Source organism: Coregonus clupeaformis, chromosome 21, assembly GCF_020615455.1.
Source record: "Coregonus clupeaformis isolate EN_2021a chromosome 21, ASM2061545v1, whole genome shotgun sequence".
Taxonomy (NCBI): Eukaryota; Metazoa; Chordata; class Actinopteri; order Salmoniformes; family Salmonidae; genus Coregonus; species Coregonus clupeaformis.
The window spans coordinates 40039272-40056971 of record NC_059212.1 but is presented as its reverse complement, the minus strand read 5'-3'; the positions used below and the strand labels follow the sequence as shown (position 1 = coordinate 40056971).

The 17700-nt window shown below is 44.3% G+C and overlaps 1 protein-coding gene across 1 annotated transcript; it reads left to right on the top strand.

The window, feature by feature from the left end:
* Nucleotides 1-8956: 8956 nt before the first annotated feature.
* On the top strand, nt 8957-14428 carry LOC121535491 (spindlin-W-like). The gene is made up of 5 exons (XM_041842618.2): nt 8957-9042; nt 11523-11564; nt 12041-12306; nt 12943-13176; nt 13782-14428. The coding sequence occupies exons 2-5, from the start codon at nt 11545-11547 to the stop codon at nt 13985-13987; spliced, it is 726 nt and encodes a 241-aa protein (XP_041698552.1). The 5' UTR covers nt 8957-9042; nt 11523-11544; the 3' UTR covers nt 13988-14428.
* The last annotated feature ends 3272 nt before the right edge of the window (nt 14429-17700 follow it).

The following is a 17700-nucleotide window of genomic DNA, read 5'->3' as shown; positions in this document are numbered from 1 at the left end:
CCAAGTATTGGTGCTAAACTGTGTGTTATTGGATGCTAGCATGCTAGTTAGCTATGGCGTCATAGTTAGCTAGCTGAATAAAGTAAGTTGAGTCTTTGAAACATTGAACCGCTGTAGTTTACAACAATTCTAATTTCTAAAGTAGAAGTTGGGAGAGTTTTATTCGGGTGGTTCAGTGAAACAATTATAGTTTCTGAGGTGGAAGTTGGGAGAGTTATATTTTTTTTGGTGAGGGAGGCCTTGCTCTCTCCTTTCCCAGATGTTTAGTTCATTTCATTCCGATCTCCTCTGCATTATTGTAGCCATCTGCTACAGCCTGTCAACGATGCCTCTGCCTATCCCTGTTCTCTCCTCTCCGCACAGGCTACACAAACGCCTCACACCGCGTGGCTGCTGCCTCTCTAACCTGGTGGTCCCTGCACGCACACACACCTGGAGTTCCAGGTCTCAGGCAGCCTCTGGAACTGCCGTTCTGCTGCCAACAAGGCTGACTTCATCCCAGCCTATGCTACCCTCCAGTCCCTCGACTTCCTGGCGCTGACGGAAACATGGATTACCACTGAAAACACTGCTACTCCTACTGCTCTCTCCTCGTCTGACCATGTGTTCTCGCATACCCCGAGAGCATCTGGTCAGAGGGGTGGTGGCACAGGAATCCTCATCTCTCCCAAGTGGTCATTCTCAATTTTTCCCCTAACCCATCTGTCTATCTCCTCATTTGAATTCCACGCTGTCACAGTCACTAGCCCATTTAAGCTTAATATCCTTGTCATCTATCGCCCTCCAGGTTCCCTTGGAGAGTTCATCAATGAGCTTGACGCCTTGATAAGTTCCTTTCCCGAGGATGGCTCACCCTTCACAGTTTTGGGGGATTTCAACCTCCCTACGTCTACATTTGACTCATTTCTCTCTGCCTCCTTCTTTCCACTCCTCTCCTCTTTTGACCTCACCCTCTCACCGTCCCCCCTACTCACAAGGCAGGCAATACGCTTGACTTCATCTTTACTAGATGTTGCTCTTCTACTAATCTCACTGCAACTCCCCTCCATGTCTCCGACCACTACTTTGTATCCTTTTCTCTCTCGCTCTCCTCCAACACTACTCACTCTGCCCCTACACAGATGGTAACGCGCCGCCGCAACCTTCGCTCTCTCTCTCCCACTACTCTCTCCTCTTCCATCCTATCATCTCTTCCCTCTGCTCAATCCTTCTCCCTCCAATCTCCTGATTCTGCCTCCTCAACCCTCCTCTCCTCCCTTTCTGCATCCTTTGACTCCCTGTGTCCCCTATCCTCCCGGCCGGCTCGGTCCTCCCCTCCAGCTCCGTGGCTTGACGACTCATTGCGAGCTCACAGAACAGAGCTCCGGGCAGCTGAGCGGAAATGGAAGAAAACTAAACTCCCTGCCGACCTGGCATCTTTTCACTCCCTCCTCTCTACATTTTCTTCATCTGTTTCTGCTGCTAAGGCCACTTTCTACCACTCTAAATTCCAAGCATCTGCCTCTAACCCTAGGAAGCTCTTTGCCACATTCTCCTCACTGCTGAATCCTCCCCCCCCCCCCCTCCCTCTCTGTGGATGACTTCGTCAACCACTTTGAAAAGAAGGTTGACGACATCCGATCCTCGTTTGTTAAGTCTAATGACACTGCTGGTCCTGCTCACACTGCCCTACCCTATGCTTTGACTTCTTTCTCCCCTCTCTCTCCAGATAAAATCTTGCGACTAGTGACTGCAGGCCGCCCAACAACCTGCCCGCTTGACCCCATCCCCTCCTCTCTTCTCCAGACCATCTCCGGTGACCTTCTCCCCTACCTCACCTCGCTGATCAACTCATCCTTGACCGCTGGCTATGTCCCTTCTGTCTTCAAGAGAGCGAGAGTTGCACCCCTTCTCAAAAAACCAACACTCGATCCCACTGATGTCAACAACTACAGACCAGTATCCCTTCTTTCTTTTCTTTCCAAAACTATTGAGCGTGCCGTCTTTAGCCAACTCTCTTGCTATCTCTCTCAGAATGACCTTCTTGATCCAAACCAGTCAGGTTTCAGGACTGGTCATTCAACTGAGACTGCTCTTCTCTGTGTCACGGAGGCTCTCCGCACTGCTAAAGCTAACTCTCTCTCCCTCTGCTCTTGTCCTTCTAGACCTGTCTGCTGCCTTTGATACTGTGAACCATCAGATCCTCCTCTCCACCCTCTCCGAGCTGGGCATCTCCGGCGCGGCTCACTCCCTGGATTGCGTCCTACCTGACCGGTCGCTCCTACCAAGTGGCGTGGCGAGAAGCTGTCTCCGCACCACGTGCTCTCACCACTGGTGTCCCCAGGGCTCAGTTCTAGGCCCTCTCCTTTTCTCCCCTATACACCAAGTCACTTGGCTCTGTCATATCCTCACATGGCCTCTCCTATCATTGCTACGCTGACGATACACAACTAATCTTCTCCTTTCCCCCTTCTGATAACCAGGTGGCGAATCGCATCTCTGCATGTCTGGCAGACATATCAGTATGGATGACGGATCACCACCTCAAGCTGAACCCTGGCAAGACGGAGCTGCTCTTCCTCCCGGGGAAGGACTGCCCGTTCCATGATCTCGCCATCACGGTTGACAACTCCGTTGTGTCCTCCTCCCAGAGTGCGAAGAGCCTTGGCGTGACCCTGGACAACACCCTGTCGTTCTCCGCTAACATCAAGGCGGTGACCCGATCCTGCAGGTTCATGCTCTACAACATTCGGAGAGTACGACCCTGCCTTACACAGGAAGCGGCACAGGTCCTAATCCAGGCACTTGTCATCTCCCGTCTGGATTACTGCAACTCGCTGTTGGCTGGGCTCCCTGCCTGTGCCATTAAACCCCTACAACTCATCCAGAATGCCGCAGCCCGTCTGGTGTTCAACCTTCCCAAGTTCTCTCACGTCACCCCCCTCATCCGCACACTCCACTGGCTTCCAGTTGAAGCTCGCATCCGTTACAAGACCATGGTGCTTGCCTATGGAGCAGTGAGGGGAACGGCACCTCCCCCAAAAAAAATTAAAAAAATATAAAAAATAAAAAATAAAAAAAAATTAATAAAAACATAACAATTTATTGGAAAGTGGTTATCCCACTGGCTATAGGGTGAATGCACCAATTTGTAGGTCGCTCTGGATAAGAGCGTCTGCTAAATGACGTAAATGTGCCCTTGAGCAAGGCACTTAACCCTAATTGCTCCTGTAAGTCGCTCTGGATAAGAGCGTCTGCTAAATGACTAAAATGTAAATGTAAATGGATTAAGAGTGAATATTATGAGGCCTATGTTCAGGGAATACTGCACTGTTTTTGGTAATATACCATAATGGTGTTCATTGATCAAATGATCAACCAGAGATCATGTGTTGAGTGGAAACACATGTTAAAATGTTCATCCTTGCTCTTACGTGATGAACTGTAAAATACTTAAGAGCATAAAAAAAGTCAATTGTATTTTACTCCCGTTTCCCTCCCAAGAGTGCCTGGATACCTAAAGCTGTTCTGTACAGCAGTGTGTGACTTTGTGTGCAGAATAAAAAGCACCGTCATCATCCTGCTTCACTCTTACAAATTTAAAGTAAGTTATTCCATTAGTCATGGCAACTTTTAGCTATTTGGTGAAACAACGTAGCAGCGCCTTTTCAGCTCAATGCTTTCTGCTCGGTTGCTGTGACAACGACAGGCAGTCAAGAATGTAGACAGGCAACCTTGGTCAGCAGGAAAGATGTGTACACAGTCAGAGAGGAGGACACAAGGCCCACACATACAGTTTGTCAGATTAACTTTCTAACTCCCTCCCACGCACACTGGCTGAACATCTCCACTGTAAACATCTGAAGACATTGTGGTAACACTTTACTCATTGTGTTTGGTGCAGCGCTAGCTCTTCAGCTGACAGGAAGCCCTTTTGAAAAACGGTTCGAGTAGGCCTAAACACAGTTGCAGTTTCTGACATAAGAAAATGCACTTTAGGCCTACTTGAATCCTTTTTCAAAAGGACTACCTAACGGTTTCATTATATCAACATAACAGATTTCCTAAGGATTCATGACTCATGACAGTTGCCATAATATTACATGGGTTATAGCTCTTGACTATTTATGATGTCTGTAACATCATTATTAGGATGTAGGCCAAAGGGCTCAAGTAAAATGATATTGAAATCCTATAACCTTGTGTACAACGCTTTTAGTCTCTCTCTAGCCTTATACAACAACAGTCCCCTCTGTTGTTCTGGGTGTTCTGTGTCTGTGTTGATGAATGGCTGAGGGGGTGGATTGTACACCAGCTTTAGCCAGACCCACAGGCTTCTCTGGCCAGATCCATTGTTGCTGAGTGAGCCAAGGCGGAGGCACACTGGCATCCAAACCACTGAGACAGCAGTCCATATCCCTGTTCAAAAAATAATCTCTTCATCCCCTCTGTGGAGTATTTTTTTATTTTTACATTTACACTTGAGTCATTTAGCAGACGCTCTTATCCAGAGCGACAAACAATTAGTGCATTCATCTAAAGATAGCTAGGTGGGACTACCACATAACCACATAATCACTGATCCAACCTCGAAAGGGAGGTGAAAGCAAGACCTTAGATCCATTCATGTCAGAATAGGGATTACCTCAAGACAGGGAGGTAAGAAAGAAGGAGGCATAGCAAGAGTATTGGAATAGGGCTCAGGGCACAGACTACAGTGGATTATGGGAGAGAAATGGGATAAGGCTGATGGTAGAGGTGACTCATCCGGGTGTATCTCAATAGTCTAAAGTGGCTTTTCATCTCCTCATCTCCTTTCCTCCAACTGCACTGGCATTAAAAAAACTGGACGAGTGAAAGCACATTCCTCGCAAATAGATTATACATTGTTTTAGCCTTTATTTTAAGACCAGTACAGATCAAGGGAACAAAGATGGAAGGACACTTTAGATCGTCTGTATTTCTACATAGCCACATCAGTGCTTCCTTTTACTAAGTAGGGGCAATGTTCCCTTGTGTTTTAACACTTCAAAGTTAACGCTTCAGTGATACAGATTGAATAGAGCCCTAGTACTGCACAGTTTAAACCCCCTAGAGTCAATGTCAGCACCCCGCGGAAATCTAATTAGCATACTAAAAATAATCCCAATACAAATCTGTCCGTTTAAGCTAGAGATATCTGTTTTTTGCATTGGATGCCTCTCAATCTACCACATCCGCCGATGTCACACTTCCGTATCTCCGGTGAAAGGTGACAGAGCTAGAGCAGTGTTTGTCAGATCATGAGACATCCTGAAAATCGGTCTTCTCACAAAATCACCAGTAGAGACTGAATGGTTATGACCCCTATGACCCCTCTATGGAAATATGAGACTCTCACGAACACAATGGTGTTCTCCGATTTGCTCTACGACCCCCAAAAGCTTCTTGGGACTCGTCTGAAGTCGGTACAGCCGATCTGCCAACTTCTGTCTATAGCATCTGAACAGTTTGGACTACACACTAGCCCTAGTTTTGGGCTTCCCATCTGTGGAAAGGTGAGACTCTCACAAACACGTACAGTATCAGTCAAAGGTTTGGACACACCTACTCATTTAAGGATTTTTCTTTATTTTTACTATTTTCTATATTATAGAATAATAATGAAGACATCAAAACTATGAAATAACACATATGGAATCATGTAGTAATCAAAAAAGTGTTAAACAAATCAAAATATATTTTAGATTTTAGATTCTTCAAAGTAGCCACCCTTTGCCTTAAACCCCCCTGTTGTGGGCTTTAGGTGTCTGCCAGCTCCAGTATTCTAGGGTACAACAACTACATTTAATGAAGTTATCTTTGAAGTAAACTCTTAAGAAGTTCCTTGTCTAAGACAGAAGAGGATTTATAAAGAGCCTTGGGGGAGTGGTTAAATAAATTCTTCACAAAGTCGATTCAAAGGCTTGGTGTCACTAAGTGGAGACAAATTAGTTTCGCCAGTCCTTAAGTTGATGGGCCGGTGATTTCTGACTGAATAGTTCAAACACTAAAGGTGAAGTTGATTAAGAAGTCTGACGCACACAGATACGCCACTGCGGGACTAAGAGATGTATTCAGAGCTGTTATAGAGGATAGGTTGTCAGAGAAGCCCTCTGAAATGCTCAATCATTTGCTTTGTACAGTTAGTCAGTGGTGTAAAGTACTTAAGTAAAAATACTTTAAAGTACTACTTCAGTCATTTTTTTGAGTGGTATCTGTACTTTACTTTACTATTTTGACAACTTTTACTTTTACTCCACTACATTCCCAAAGAAAATATGTACTTTTTACTCGTTACATTTCTAATGCTCAGGCAGGACAGCGATATGGTCCAATTCACGCTCCTAATAATATAAAGCGTTGTCATCCCTACTGCCTACTGATCTGGTGGACTCACTAAACACAAATGGTGCATTTGTAAATGATGTCATACTCTGTAAATTGTCATCAAGTATGACAATTTACTACTTTTTCCACCACTGTACTTAAGTACATTTAAAACCAGATACCAGAGACTTTTAGTCAAGTAGTATTTTACTGGGTGACTTTCACATTTACTTGAGTCAATTTCTATTAAGGTATCTTTACTTTTACTCAAATATGACAATTAAGTACCTTTTCCACCAAGTCTGTCCAAGTCAGCTCATTATGAATGGTCTGCTGTGACAGAGAGACTGTGGCTGACATCTAGTGTTTAAAACTGGCATTTCGGTTTAGAGGACAGCATGACTGATCACATCCATTGAGACTCCTTCTTATTCCCATCACTCCCCACAGCAGGTAGCAGTGTCTTTTAGTGATTACAGTCTGTACCTCTAGTTCATTATGTACAGTGACACAGCAGTCTGGGACAGAGAGAGAGAGAGAGCGAGAGAGAGTGAGAGAGAGAGAGAGAGAGAGAGAGAGAGAGAGAGAGAGAGAGAGAGAGAGAGACAGACAGACAGACAGAGATTGATTTTAGTTGGCTAGGTACTCTTGCAGCCTGTTTGTGTTTGTGTGTGTGTGTGTGTGTGTGTGTGTGTGTGTGTGTGTGTGTGTGTGTGTGTGTGCATTGCCGTGGGAAGTAGCACCCCCTGGAAAATCAGAACAGTTATGGGCAAAGACACAACCTCCACATCAAATTAAATATTTTTCTTGATCAAATAACATGGAAAACGACCACTTTTTGTGCAGTATTAATTTACCATCCTTACAAAACGTAAATGTACATTAATAATAATAATAATATGCCATTTAGCAGACGCTTTTATCCAAAGCGACTTACAGTCATGCGTGCATACATTTTTCGTGTATGGGTGGTCCCGGTGATCGAACCCACTACCTTGGCGTTACAAGCGCCGTGCTCTACCAGCTGAGCTACAGAGGACCACAATTAATGTATCGTACATAGGCTGGTCATCTAGGTTTGAACCTGTAGACTTTCCATTTCCATTAAGAAAAACTATGCACAATACAGTAATTGAGTACATTGAGACATCAAGTGGTTTGTGATGATTTGATGTGATGATGTGGCCCAGTTGGTAGAGCATAGCGCTTGCAATGCCAGGGGAGTGGGTTCGATTCCCATGGGGGACCAGTATGGAAAATGTATGCACTCACTACTGTAAGTTGCTCTGGATAAGAGCATCTACTAAAATGGAAAAGGAATGAATAGACCATTTCAGTTTTCACATAGAAATAAGTTGCATTTGCAAAGTATTTCAAGAAACTGGAAAACATACACTACTGGTCAAAAGTTTTAGAACACCTACTCATTCAAGGGATTTTCTTTATTTTTTACTATTTTCTACATTGAAGAATAATAGTGAAGACATCAACACTATGAAATAACACATATTGAATCATGTAGTAACCAAAAAAGTGTTAAACAAATCAAAATATATTTTATATTTGAGATTCTTCAAATAGCCACCCTTTGCCTTGATGACAGCTTTGCATACTCTTGGCATTCTCTCAACCAGCTTCATGAGGTCATCAATGAGTAGGTGTTCTAAAACTTTTGACCGGTAGTGTATATCAAGCAAGTATGTTTATATTCCTCAAGTATTATCAGTTTAACTGTTTTGTACAGATAATTATCAGACTCAAGTTACAAATGCTGGTAAACACTCAAATACATGTAGCTAAAAACAATTCACAAAAGTAGTGCAATGGACCTTTACTAGGCCTGTATTAGCAGTGTCTTCCAAACTACTTCCTAAGGCTATGTGTGTATATGTGTGTATATGTGTGTGTGTGTGTGTGTGTGTGTGTGTGTGTGTGTGTGTGTGTGTGTGTGTGTGTGTTGTGTGCCTCCGCCTTCTTGCAAATAACACCTGGTCGACTCATTCACACTACCACTTCCAAGCCTTGATTCAACATTGATCCATTTTATAATCACTAACTTTGTTATTATTAGTAGCCAATATTATATATTATTGTATTTTATATCTATATAAACATGCAATGCATCTATTCTACAGAAGTACTCACACATTGTAGGTCTAGACTATGTAAAAATCTAGTTCCTAAAGCAGGCATAGCAATTCATATTGGCCTACAGTCGAATAGCAGGACAAAGAAAGTATGGGCTAAGGGAAAAATACATGTCATGCTGTAAAGGAATTTACGTAACCTACAATGCAAAATGTATTGCATTGTGGGAAATGTAGTTCAACCTACATGATTGGCCAACAAGCTTACTACCGGATAGGCAAAACAAAATGGACACTTTTGATGTTAATTCCGTTTTCCTGAAATAGACAGGCCTACACACTGAATATTTAATTGCTTGCCAAAGCCACACTGTACAGCTCCGCTAAAGAGCGTTATTTTTGCTCCTTTGTGAGTTACAAAATCCAATCTATTTTCATGGCTTTATTGTGGTGATTGACGTGATGGACACCAACTCCCGGTGGCCTTTGCGAAGGACACCGCTTTTACAGAGTTTAGTCATAAACCTATCTTGGTAGTTGTAGTTCCCATAGTCAGACTGTTTCCTTGTAGCCTTCTTGAGGTGGATTCTGCTCAGCAGAGGGAAGTAGATATGAAAATAGGGGCCAGGTAACTCTCTGTTTGTCTAAATATGCGTTCTACTTTGATAATCGTGTTACTATACTACATAATAATGTATTTCAAGCCCTCCAGTGTGTCAATTTTGTCTATGCTATTTATTGTAATGCAAATGACAACACAGTTTGTCGTTTTACTGTAGACCAGTGGTCAGTTTTATGGCACAAAATTACCGAACATGATTACATGACGTTGGATGTTCTATTATTGGTTTCGCTTTGCGCAAATAGGCACGCGGGTCTTTGAAAAACAATTGGCAACATCTGAACGCAATTACGATTGCGAAAGGCTAGGCCTACACCTCTGCTTACAGGCATGCTTACACCTTGATGTTGTAGCCAGGAATATCTCTGGCTTGTCCAGAAATATGAAATTGCTGCAATCTTACGAAACGTGGTCGCAACGAAATTACATGATTTCACAGACAATTGCACTGAGGGAGAGGGCGACGTTGTTTGTTGACATCCGGTAGGGCTACTTAAAACCTCTTAAGGATCGGACCCTTTTTTTCAATTTTCGCCTAAAATGACATACCCAAATCTAACTGACTGTAGCTCAGGACCTGAAGCAAGGATATGCATAGTCTTGATACCATTTGAAAGGGAACACTTTGAAGTTTGTGGAAATGTGAAATTAATGTTTTTATCATCTTTGAAATGTAAGAGAGAGGCCACAATATAATATTGCAGTTTAGATCTTGGCCACTAGATGGCGACAGTGTGTGCAAAGTTTTAGATTGATCCAGTGAAGTGTTGCAATACTGGACTATTTTCTATCAAGTCTGCCCAAATGTGCCAATTGATACATTTTTATTTATTTTTATTTAACTAGGCAAGTCAGTTAAGAACAAATTCTTATTTACAATGATGGCCTACACCGGCCAAACCCAGACGACGCTGGGCCAATTGTGCGCCGCCCTATGGGACTCCCAATCACTCCCAATCACGGCCGGTTGTGATACAGCCTGGAATCGAACCAGGGGTCTGTAGTGACGCCTCAAGCACTGAGATGCAGTGCCTTAGACCGCTGCGCCACTCAGGAGCCCATTTTGAAGGACATAACTATAGAGAACATACAAAAATGGTATGGTAATACAAAATGTAAGTTTACACACTCCCATGTCATACATGATGAATCATTAGCTTATACACTGACTTTCACACATCTAGATGGTCGGGCGGGGTGGGTGTGGAGCCAGAGACAGCAGGGGTTCAAACTGTAGAACCCAGTTCCTACATCTGAATATAAAAATGGATTTTATCAAACAAAACTATGCTACATTTTATCTCTGGGACCCTTAGGATGAATGACAAATCAGAGCAAGATTACTGAATGTAAGTACGTTATTTACCTTCAGAGGTGAATGTATCAAACCAGTTGCCGTGATACGTTTTTTGTTGTTGTGCACTCTCCTCAAAACAATAGCATGGTATTGTTTCACTGTAATAGCTACTGTAAATTGGACAGTGCAGTTAGATTAACAAGAGTTTAAGCTTTCTGTCCATATGAGACATGTCTATGTCCTGGAAAGTTTGCTGTTACTTACAACAGTCATGCTAATCACATTAGTGCACGTTAGCTCAACCGTCCCGTATACGGGACACCGATCCCGTAGAGGTTAAGCTGCGTTTACACAGGCAGCCCAATTATGATATTTTTGACCAATCACATCAGATATTTTTTAGAGCTGATTTAATTGGTCATAACACCAATTAGTGCGAAAAATATCAGAATTGGGCTGCCTGCGTAAACGCAACCATTGTAACAACGCCTGTGGTCTTACTGGCGGGAAACTAGGGCTACCTGTGCAAAATAGCCAATCCTGGCCAGTACTTGTACACTGGTGGGTGTGGGTTTATTGCTTGTGGGGGATAAGATAATTTACGTAGCCATAATTAATTATATGATAACGCTGTAACAGGCTATCTTGTTATGAGTGGCAGATTGCATGTCCCCAGATAAATGTGCCTTCTAACATTTGTAATTTGAATATAGGTATTTCTGCTTCTCAAAACACAGTCCATGTGTTATCAATATAGTGAAACGCTCATTCATAATTAGCCTACACTTAATACAATTGTATCAAGTCAGTTTCTCCAGATTGAGATTATGTTAGCGATCCTTGGTATATGAGCCACATTACTATTCCGACCAAGTGGATGAACCCTATTGGCACGATGCGCAGGGTGTTTGCGTTTCACGCCAGCGACCCGGGTTCGCTTCCCTGCCCCGCCGTTTGCTACACTGGTGTCAGAAGTGGCGGCTGTGAGGCCATCGGCACTCACGGCCCAGATGTGTGAGGGGGATGAGTTGTCGAAGCACGGGGACGTGCCTTCCCGTTCTGAGGGTGCAACGTAGTGATCCTCACCATATGAGCCAGCGACCTGGGTTCGCTTTCCTGCCCCACCGTTCACTACATTATTAAATGTTTTGCATTGAAATAATACACTCTCTTTGGTCTCTACCCACAGGATTGTGTGAATTTCTGGAAATATGTCCAAGAAAAGGGGCAGGTAGGTTGAACACCTGTTATTGGTTATTTCACTGATATTTGAGTACTGTTTTGGGTATTTCTATTGTGTTATTGACTGTACGTTTTGTTTATCCCATATGTAACTCTGTGTTGTTGTTTTTATCGCACTGCTTTGCTTTATCTTGGCCAGGTCGCAGTTGTAAATGAGAACTTGTTCTCAACTGGCTTACCTGGTTAAATAAAGGTGAAATACAGGGATGTAGCTCAGTTGGTAGAGCATGGCGTTTGCAACGCCAGGGTTGTGGGTTCGATTCCCACGGGGGGCCAGTATGAAAATAAAATAAAAAAATTATGTATGTACTCACTAACTGTAAGTCGCTCTGGATAAGAGCGTCTGCTAAATGACTAAAATGTAAATGTAAAATAAAATAAAAAAATGTTTTTTCCTGTTTTGCTTGAACCTAAACCTTATTAAAAAAAAAAAAAACTTATTTTACACCTATATTCTTCCCTCAGAAAGCGTAGCAGCGGCGAGCTGAGTGAGAGTTCGGGTTTGTCTCTGTCGTCGACCCCAGACCCCAACAACCTGCTGGGTCTGCGGATTGAGCACAACTGGAGGGAGAAGGGCAACCTGACCAAGTGGAAAGGCACAGTGCTGGAGCGCCTCACCGTCAACACCTCCCTGTACATGGTCAAATACGACGGCTTCGACTGCGTCTATGGCATCGAGCTGTTCAAAGACGAGCGGGTGTCCAACCTGCAGGTTTTAACAGAGAAAGTCGGTGGGTTCACCTACTATTTGAGTATGTTGAAGCTTTGATTTAAGCACATTGGTATTGAGAGAAGCAATTCTCGACCTGGAATGACCACCAGGTTTATAGGCAAAGCAAATACGTAGAAAACACAAAGAACTACAGTGTGTGCTGGTCTTTGTTCCAGGTCAGTATGTACACAACAGATTCATCTTGTCAAGGCCCTTGATGATTAGTATCATCGTAAATAAAAGCCTGCATGCCATTATCCCCCTTGCTCTCCTTATCCCTAGGTTAATGACCTACCATTTCATTATCTTGTGACCTTTCCCAGGCATTGCTAATTGTAATCTCATGTACAGCAAACCACAAGATAAAGGTGTTGTCAACTCGGTGTCAATGTGGAAGAATTGTAAAGGATTGGACCTATCCATTCCATTCAGATCTAAAGGACCCAGGGCTGTTTGTTTCCCCATTGAACCTCTGACCCCCAAACTACACAAAAAGAGCAATGCCATTTCTCTCTGCCTAAGTTAAATAACTATTTTAGTAGCCTGGTGGAACCAGCCTGGTCTCGTGATAGGTCACGTTCTGTTTAATCTGAAACCAAAAGTGAGCGCAGCGTTCCGTATGCTTGACCAGGCTTCCTTCTCTTTACCTCCATAGTAAACAACAAGATCAAGGTGCCGCGCGATGCGCCGGAGCTGGTGGGCAAGGCTGTGGAGCACCTGTTTGAGAAGGAGGACGGGGAGAAGAACGAGTGGAGGGGCATGGTGCTGTCTCGCGCCCCCATCATGACCAACTGGTACTACATCACCTACGAGAAGGACCCTGTGCTCTACATGTACCAGCTCTGGGACGACTATAAGGACGGAGACCTCCGCATTCTACCTGAAGCTGGTGAGAAAGACCTTTATTTACTTCATATAATTACCTTAACCCTTAAAAGATGACGCAACAGAGGGTCTGATACAAATCACAGGTCTGTTGGATTGGTTAGTGCTGAGCTAAGGGAAACCTAGTTTAACATAGTAAAGGGAGTGGTTGTTAGTTTGATTTATCTAACAGATATCGTATCTGTTGAAATAGGGACACACAGCACAGCATGTGGTTGGCCAGGGAGGGAGACAATTCTACAGTACTATGACAACCTGAGGATGAAGTAATTGTTGTAAAGCTGAATGAAAGGCAGGTTAGACATGAGAAGCTAAGGAAAATATATACACACGTCTGATTATGCTGGGCAGGTGCTGCTGGGGATCAAAGTATACATCCAGAAAGACTACTCAAAATCAGGTCATAAATGGCTGAATGGCTTATGAGGCTACTGGGTGAAATGGTTGTAGTCTGTTGAGAGCATGAGAACTGGAACACATGTCCTACGTGGCTAGCTGCTGAGTAGATGACCTGAAAGAAGAGGAAGTATTTGTTCTGGTATGTGAAGTAAAACGGCAGACAGCATATGCATATCTTTTTTCCTCCTTTATTTTTCTCTCGTTTCCCAGAGAACAAACACCTGCTGCCTGCGGACAGGAAGCCAGGCGAGGAGACAGAGAGCCTTGTGGGTAAGCAGGTGGAGTACGTCACTGATAAGGGTGTGAAGAGGACGGGGCTGGTTATCTACCAGGTTCCCGCCAAGCCCTCCGTCTACTACATCAAATACGACGACGACTTCCACATCCACGTCTACGACCTGGTCAAAACCACCTAGAATACAACTCGACCTGGTCAAAACCACCTAGAATACAACTCGACCTGGTCAAAACCACCTAGAATACACCTCGACCTGGTCAAAACCACCTAGAATACAATTCGACCTGGTCAAACCCACCTAGAATACAGCTCGACCTGGTCAAACCCACCTAGAATACAGCTCGACCCAGTCAAAACCACCTAGAATACAACTCGACCCGGTCAAAACCACCTAGAATACAACTCGACCCGGTCAAAACCACCTAGAATACAACTCGACCCGGTCAAAACCACCTAGAATACAGCTCGACCCGGTCAAAACCACCTAGAATACAGCTCGACCCGGTCAAAACCACCTAGAATACAACTCGACCCGGTCAAAACCACCTAGAATACAACTCGACCCGGTCAAAACCACCTAGAATACAGCTCGACCGGTCAAACCCACCTAGAATACAACTCGACCCGGTCAAAACCACCTAGAATACAACCCGACCCGGTCAAACCCACCTAGAATACAGCTCGACCCGGTCAAAGCCACCTAGAATACAACCCGACCGGTCAAAACCACCTAGAATACAGCTCGACCGGTCAAACCCACCTAGAATACAACCCGACCCGGTCAAAGCCACCTAGAATACAACTCGACCCGGTCAAAGCCACCTAGAATACAACCCGACCCGGTCAAAGCCACCTAGAATACAACTCGACCCGGTCAAAGCCCACCTAGAATACAACTCGACCCGGTCAAACCCACCTAGAATACAACCGGACCCGGTCAAAGCCACCCAGAATAGAACCCGACCTGGTTAAAACCACCTAGAATAAAACTAAACCTGGTCAAAACCACCTAGAATACAGCTCGACCTGGTCAAAACAACCTAGAATACAACCCGACCTGGTCAAAGCCACCTAGAATACAACCCGACCTGGTCAAAGCCACCTAGACTACAACCCGACCTGGTCAAAGCCACCTAGAATACAACCCGACCTGGTCAAAGCCACCTAGAATACAACCCGACCTGGTCAAAGCCACCTAGAATACAACCGGACCCGGTCAAAGCCACCTAGAATAGAACCCGACCTGGTTAAAACCACCTAGAATAAAACTAAACCTGGTCAAAACCACCTAGAATACAGCTCGACCTGGTCAAAACAACCTAGAATACATCTCGACCTGGTTAAAACCACCTAGAATACAACTAGACCTGGTCAAAACCACCTAGAATACAACTAGACCTGGTCAAAACCACCTAGAATACAGCTCGACCTGGTCAAAACCACCTAGAATACAGCTCGACCTGGTCAAAACCACCTAGAATACATCTCGACCTGGTTAAAACCACCTAGAATACAACTAGACCTGGTCAAAACCACCTAGAATACAACTAGACCTGGTCAAAACCACCTAGAATACAACTAGACCTGGTCAAAACCACCTAGAATACAGCTCGACCTGGTCAAAACCACCTAGAATACAGCTCGACCTGGTCAAAACCACCTAGAATACATCTCGACCTGGTTAAAACCACCTAGAATACAACGACCTGGTCAAAACCACCTAGAATACAACTAGACCTGGTCAAAACCACCTAGAATACAACTAGACCTGGTCAAAACCACCTAGAATACAACTAGACCTGGTCAAAACCACCTAGAATACAACTAGACCTGGTCAAAACCACCTAGAATACAACTAGACCTGGTCAAAACCACCTAGAATACAACTAGACCTGGTCAAAACCACCTAGAATACAACTAGACCTGGTCAAAACCACCTAGAATACAACTAGACCTGGTTAAAACCACCTAGAATACAGCTCGACCCGGTCAAACCCACCTAGAATACAACTAGACCTGGTCAAAACCACCTAGAATATAACCGGACCCGGTCAAAGCCACTTAGAATAGAACCCGACCTGGTTAAAACCACCTAGAATAAAACTAAACCTGGTCAAAACCACCTAGAATACAGCTCGACCTGGTTAAAACCACCTAGAATACAACTAGACCTGGTCAAAACCACCTAGAATACAACTAGACCTGGTTAAAACCACCTAGAATACAACTAGACCTGGTTAAAACCACCTAGAATACAACTAGACCTGGTCAAAACCACCTAGAATACTGCTCGACCTGGTCAAAACCACCTAGAATACAACTCGACCCGGTCAAAACCACCTAGAATACAACTCGACCCGGTCAAAACCACCTAGAATACAGCTCGACCCGGTCAAACCCACCTAGAATACAGCTCGACCCGGTCAAACCCACCTAGAATACAGCTCGACCCGGTCAAACCCACCTAGAATACAGCTCGACCCGGTCAAACCCACCTAGAATACAGCTCGACCCGGTCAAACCCACCTAGAATACAACTCGACCCGGTCAAACCCACCTAGAATACAACTCGACCCGGTCAAACCCACTTAGAATACAACTCGATCTGGTCAAACCCACCTAGAATACAACTCGATCTGGTCAAACCCACCTAGAATACAACTCGATCTGGTCAAAACCACCTAGAATACAACCCGACCTGGTCAAACCCACCTAGAATACAACCCGACCTGGTCAAAACCACCTAGAATACAACCCGACCTGGTCAAAGCCACCTAGAATACAACCCGACCTGGTCAAAACCACCTAGAATACAACCCGACCTGGTCAAAGCCACCTAGAATACAACCCGACCTGGTCAAAGCCACCTAGAATACAACCCGACCTGGTCAAAACCACCTAGAATACAACCCGACCTGGTCAAAGCCACCTAGAATACAACCCGACCTGGTCAAAACCACCTAGAATACAACCCGACCTGGTCAAAACCACCTAGAATACAACTCGACCTGGTCAAAACCACCTAGAATACAACTCGACCTGGTCAAAACCACCTAGACTACAACCCGACCTGGTCAAAACCACCTAGAATACAACTCGACCTGGTCAAAACCACCTAGAATACAACCCGACCTGGTCAAAACCACCTAGAATACAACCAGACCCTGGTCAAAACCACCTAGAATAGAACTCGACCTGGTTAAAACCACCTAGAATACAACTAAACCTGGTCAAAACCACCTAGAATACAACTCGACCTGGTCAAAACAACCTAGAATACAACCCAGACCTGGTCAAAACCACCTAGAATACAACTCGACCTGGTCAAAAGCCACCTAGACTACAACTCGACCTGGTCAAACCACCTAGAATACAACTCGACCTGGTCAAAACCACCTAGAATACAACTCGACCTGGTCAAAGCCACCTAGAATACAACTCGACCTGGTCAAAGCCACCTAGAATACAACTGACCTGGTCAAAGCCACCTAGAATACAACTAGACCTGGTTAAAACCACCTAGAATACAACTAGACCTGGTCAAAACCACCTAGAATACAGCTCGACCTGGTCAAAACCACCTAGAATACATCTCGACCTGGTTAAAACCACCTAGAATACAACTAGACCTGGTCAAAACCACCTAGAATACAACTAGACCTGGTCAAAACCACCTAGAATACAACTAGACCTGGTCAAAACCACCTAGAATACAACTAGACCTGGTCAAAACCACCTAGAATACAGCTCGACCTGGTCAAAACCACCTAGAATACATCTCGACCTGGTTAAAACCACCTAGAATACAACTAGACCTGGTTAAAACCACCTAGAATACAACTAGACCTGGTCAAAACCACCTAGAATACAACTAGACCTGGTCAAAACCAC